Source organism: Scyliorhinus canicula, chromosome 5, assembly GCF_902713615.1.
Source record: "Scyliorhinus canicula chromosome 5, sScyCan1.1, whole genome shotgun sequence".
Taxonomy (NCBI): Eukaryota; Metazoa; Chordata; class Chondrichthyes; order Carcharhiniformes; family Scyliorhinidae; genus Scyliorhinus; species Scyliorhinus canicula.
The window spans coordinates 93,197,946-93,203,945 of NC_052150.1; the positions used below are offsets into that span (position 1 = coordinate 93,197,946).

Sequence of the window (6,000 nt, forward strand, 5' to 3'; positions counted from 1 at the left end):
ATGGTGTTGTCAATTATATCAACGTTTGCCAACAAATTGAAACGGATGAGGAAAGTTAGTTTACATATGTCACAGTCACCATTTGTGACTTTGAGAGTTGTTTCAGTGCTGTGGCAAGAATGGAAATCTGTTTGGAGAGATTTAAACACAGTTGGAAGGAAGATGGGTCCAGATTTGAGAAGTGATAGCCTCTGTTCAAGAAGGTTGGAAATAGGGTGGTAGTTTGCAAGGACAGAGAGGTAACGGTAGATTTAATTAGCTGCTTCGCCGATCTCTCCATTGTTTCTGCTGCCATACATGTTTTTAAATAGGATAATCAAGGGTTATGGGAACAGGTAAGGCCAAGATCGGATCAGCCATGAGGGGCAGCATGGCCCACTCTTGTATTTCTCTTGCCCACTAATGTGGAGGTTTCCCAGGATTCTGTGCTCTTTCGTGTTTGTTTCTTGAGTGGTGGAAGTAATTAATTATTAACTTGTATAATTTTCCAAGGAATAAATTCTACCAAAGGAAAATTGTGGCTCGAGAGCTGGAGGAGTAGCAATTTTGTTTCCCCTCCAAAAACTTAAGTAAGACAGGAATTGTAGGCCAATTGGCAGAAGACTATTCAGAATAAGTTCCAATTGTCAGCTTGGGCAGTAATCTGGTAGAGTGAACTCACAATTTCATTCCACTAAAACTAGTGAAGCGAAACTGGATTCAAGTTCAGTCAGAGAGTACAGATTTCAAAAAGGTTCCATCTACTAACTGTACATTTTTTTTAAACTAAAGAATAGTGAAAATGCAGTGGATATGATTTATATGGATTTTCAAAATACTTTTGACATACATTTAGAATTCAGCATTCTAACCTCCAAATTATTTCTGATTTTGGTGTATTTCCACTGCTAATGTAATAAGACAAAGTAAGACACAAATTCATTAATAATTTCACTACAACTCTTTGGAAACTCGGGTCACTCCTTGGTTACCCTTTACAGCTGCAAATAACAGTTCTCGGAAAGACAGGAACGATACAAGTATAAATTTACAAGATATTTTACTAAGATTGAAATTGGATTTTTTTTTAAAATTAGAGTTGAAAAAGTTACAGGTAAACTTAAAAGTGCTTCAAATTCACAAAGGGTTTTGTAATTTAAGATAAATGATGATGCATATTTTTCCCATCAAGTCAGCTACACTCACTTGATGACACACGTTTGAAATAATTTGGAATGGTTAGGAAAAAAATCTTCAGAGGATAGGTAAAATATGGGGCGGAATTCTCCGCTCCTGCGCGGCATCGGGACGGCCGTCGCGAACTCGGCCGAGTTTCACGACGGCCTTGGAGGCCGCTCTTCGCACCCTATTCGCCTTCTTCCCCCCCCCCCCCCAAGGGGCTAGGAGCGGCGCTCCGTAAATCTCGGCCGCCGGGCTTGACGCCGAGAATGACGCGACGACGGCGCCTAAGTGACGTCAGCCGCGCATGCGCCGGTTGGCTGGCTCCAACCCGCGCATGCGCAGTTGCCGTCTTCCCCTCCACTGCCCCACAAGACGTGGCGGCTTGATGTTGCGGGGCGGCAGAGGGGAAAGAGTGCGCCTCTTGGAGACGCCGGCCCGACGATCGGTGGGCACCGATCGCGAGCCAGTCCCCTCCCGAGCACGGCCGTGGTGCTCACTCCCCTCTCCGCCCCCCACAAGCCACAAACAAACCTTTGGCGCCATGTTCACGACGGCAGCGACCAGGTGTGGTTGCCGCTGACGTGAACAGGTCTGGAACGTCAAGCCGCTCGGCCCATCCGGGCTGGAGAATCGCCGGTCGCCATGAAAAACGGCGAGCGGCGATTCTCCGTGCCGGGGGTAGGAGAATCGCGGGGGGTGCCAGGGCGGCGTGTCGTGAGTCGCCCGGCCCTCCCGCGATTCTCCCACCCAGCGTGGGGAGCGGAGAATCGCGCCCATGGGTTCCCAGCTATAAACTTATTGAAGAGTCCTTCCATTGTTAAAACTGAGTTTCTTGAAAGGTATGAAGATTGGACAGATTAGGGTTAGACTAATTGAGGAAACTACCAGCGCAGGATAGGAGGGTTAAATAGTTTCCATACTGTAACATCATGAAATTCTTTGTGGTATAATTAATTGAGCCACATGCTCTCTTCAGTATGACAAAGGAACTTTCTTCGAATAATTCTCCAAAGACTGGGATAGACTTAACTAGGCATAAAGCATTGCCTGGGCAGTGTGCAGACAGAGTGCCACTAATGTAAGTAATTTCCTTCAATATATACAATGTTCAGTTTTGCCTTTTGTCTTTTAAGGTATGATGGGTTTCGGAAATCTGGAGGCACTAAGAGACTGAGTGGAGTCATAAAGGCTGGACAGAGAATTACCTTGGCATAAGAAATTTCTTCTGACAAATTCAAGATGTAAAATAAATTTGTTGCACTGATCTGACTTTTTATTTGATTCAAGAAATAATGTTGTCTGAAGTGACTTCAAATCAAACCAAATCTTTAAAGAATGTATTTTTCAAATATGTCAATTATGCTTGAAACTGATCAACGTTAATGTTTTTTTACGTTCATATCATAACTCCTTTACCCAATAAAAAGTACATTTTAAAATTGAATGACAACAGTATTATTGAGCTTGTAATTTAAACTGTTTGTACTTCTGTTAAAAAAGCAATTAATATTGTCTTGGTTAATAAATTTGACACTTTGTTGGTTGTTAAATAAATATTCAGAAAGTGCCAATTTGAGTTCAAAATCTTATACACAGCAGACTCGAGGACTACATTGACAGAAGAGAGGATATTTGAGCAACATGTATGGTAGCAAATGGAAAAGTGCTTCCTTACACAAATAAGCACCAACATTTTCATAACTTATAATCAGTGTTTAATTTATGAACCAAGAATCAGGACTATTATGCCAAAAACAACTTGATTCACACAAGTAGCCACAGAACGTATTGTTTTGTAAGAAGTCTTACAACACCAGGTTAAAGTCCAACAGGTTTGTTGTGAATCACTAGCTTTCGGAGCACTGCTCCTTCCTCAGGTGAATGAAGAGGTGGGTTCCAGAAACATATATATAGACAAAGTCAAAGATGCAATACGACACTTTGAATGCAAGTCTTTGCAGGTAATTAAGTCTACAGGTCCAGACGGAGCAACTGGAGAGAGGGATAATCACAGGTTAAAGAGGTGTGGAATTGGCTCAAGCCATGACAGTTAGTAGGATTTCGCAAGCCTAGGCCAGGTGGTGGGGGATGAATGTAATGCGACATGAATCCAAAGTCCCGGTTGAGGCCATACTCGTGTGCGGATCTTGGCTATAAGTTACTGCTCGGCGATTCTGCGTTGTCGCGCGTCCTGAAGGGCGCCTTGGAGAACGCTTACCTGAAGATCAGGCTGAATGCCCCTGACTGCTGAAGTATTCCCCGACTGAAGGGAATATTTCTGTCACGCGATGTCCGTTCATCCGTTGTCGCAGCGACTGCATGGTCCAGTTGAACCAGGAACATTCCTCCTGACAATGGCTATCTCGGCACTCTACACCAGCATCCCCCATGAAGACGACATTGCTGCAATTGCCTCAGTACTCAACACCGACAACTAGCAATCTCCAGATGCAATTCTGCAACACATCGGCTTCATTCTGGATCACAGCGTCTTCACCTTCAACAAAAATTCTTCATCCAGACACGCGGAACAGCCATGGAGACCAAATTCACACCTCAATATGCCAGCATCTTCATTGAAAGTTTGAACAAGACCTCCCCACCGCACAGGACCTTCAACTGAGTTTGTACACCAGGTACATCCTTGGACCCACGGTGAAGAATCATTGAAACGACTGCACGATGACATCAATAAGTTCCATCCCACCATCAGACCATGGACTACTCTCCAAAATCAATTGCATTCTTGGACACACTCATCTCCATCAAGGACGGTCACCTCAGCATTTCGCTTTACTGCAAGCCCACGGATAACCTCACGATGCTCCACTTCTCCAGCTTCCAACCTAAACATGTTAAAGAAGCCATTCCCTATGTACAAGCCCTCTGTATATAAAGGATCTGCTCAGACGAGGAGGAGCGTAACAGACATCTACAGACGCTGAAAGATGTCCTCGTACAAACAGGATAGGCGCTCAACTCATCGATCGACAGTTCCAACGCACCACAGCAAAAAATCGCACCGACCACCTCAGAGGATAAACACGGGACACAACCGACAGTATCCTTCATCGTCCAGTACTTCCCCGCAGCGGAGAAACTGCAACATCTTCTTCGCAGCCTTCAACACGTTATCGATGAAGACGATCATCTTGCAACGGTCATCCCCACACCCCTACTACTTGCCTTCAAACAACACGCAACCTCAAACAAACCATTGTTTTCAGCAAACTACCCAGCCTTCAGAACAGTGACCACGACACCACACAACCCTGCCATGGCAATCTCCGCAAGATGTGCCAGATCATGGACTTGGGTACCAGCATTACACGTGAGAACACCACCCACCAGATACGTGGTACATACTGGTGCGATTCGGCCAAAGTTGTCTACCTCATACGCTGCAAGAAAGGATGTCCTGAAGCGTGGTACATTGGCGAGACCATGCAGATGCTACAACAACGAATGAACAGACATCGCGCAACAATTGCCAGGCAGGAATGTTCCCTTCCAGTCGGGGAACACTTCAGCAGTCGAGGGCATTCAGCCTCTGATCTTCGGTAAGCGTTCTCCAAGGCGGCCTTCAGGACGCGCGACAATGCAGAATTGCCAAGCAGAAACTTATAGCCAAGTTCCGCACACAAGTATGGCCTCAATCGGGACCTTGGATTCATGTCGCATTACATTCACAGCCCCCCCCCCCCCCCCGCCATCTGTCCTGGGCTTGCAAAATCCTACCAACTGTCCTGGCTTGAGACAATTCACACCTCTTTAACCTGTGATTATCCCTCTCTCCAGTTGCTTCGACTGGACCTGTAAATTTGATTACCTGCAAAGACTCTCATTGAAAGCATTGTCTTGCATCTTTGACTTTCTATATATGTTTCTGGAACCCAGCTCTTCATTCACCTGAGGAAGGAGCAGTGCTCCGAAAGCTAGTGATTCGAAACAAGCCTGTTGGACTTTAACCTGGTGTTGTCAGACTTCTTACTGTGCTCACCCCAGTCCAACGCTGGCATCTCCACATCATGGATATTGTTTTGTGGCATGTTTGTATCTTAAGAAGCTTGGGATATATTTTACTGAAGCAACTGCGCTAAGGAATCTAAAAATACCCATGAGGTGTCTCCAAGTCACTGGGCTGAGTAGAACTTAATTCTGTATCTAAAGAAATTAGAACTAATCAGGAAAAGTGTAAAACTTGCACCAAGTGTAACTATCTAAGTTTTTCAAGCCCAAGTGGAAATTTTAGAGCAGTCCACAAGGGATATCTTTAATATTTCAGATTTATATCATTGTTATATTAATTTGTCCTCTTGTCTTCTACAGACTGCCATCTGTTTTTAACTATAGAAGCCCTCGTGTGTCACAATTTCCTGCCATTTTCTTGTGAATTCACAGCTTCAGCCTGTTCTTTCCTGGATAATTTCTACATTTTGTATCTGGACATACACTCTACTTCCAACCGATACTGAAAATCTGTTTCCAGCAAAATTCGGTAACATTGATCCAGTATGGTAGAAAAAATGTTTTAGCAGTATTTATTTAGTGTAATAAAGAATACAGCACAAGTTTTTATGGCAAGAACCACAGTGGTATACTGGGAATTTTAAGTGCAGATTTTTCACTGCGATTTTTTTTTTTTTTACACAATGTTTGAATCTGTTGTAATCGCTTGGGGTACATCAGCGCTTCTTAAGGCAGCTACGAATCTTACATTCAGGGATGTGCTAGTACTACCAGCATCTAATTTATATTCATAATCCAGCAGGGTACCAGTTGAAACTCCTTGTGATGTGAATTAGATATAGTGGCCTGGAGTTTTTTTTTAATCAAGCC

At 44.0% G+C, this 6,000-nt stretch overlaps 1 protein-coding gene across 3 annotated transcripts in view; it reads left to right on the top strand.

Moving 5' to 3' along the window:
* The window catches only part of pex1 (peroxisomal biogenesis factor 1), a 98,134-nt gene extending 95,402 nt beyond the window's left edge, over positions 1-2,732 (top strand). For all 3 annotated transcript variants that reach the window (XM_038797374.1, XM_038797375.1, XM_038797376.1), the window contains one exon: positions 2,295-2,732. In XM_038797374.1, the coding sequence (XP_038653302.1) occupies positions 2,295-2,376 (82 nt within the window). In that variant the 3' untranslated portion in view covers positions 2,377-2,732. The remainder of the gene's footprint in view (positions 1-2,294) is intronic.
* Positions 2,733-6,000: the final 3,268 nt, after the last annotated feature.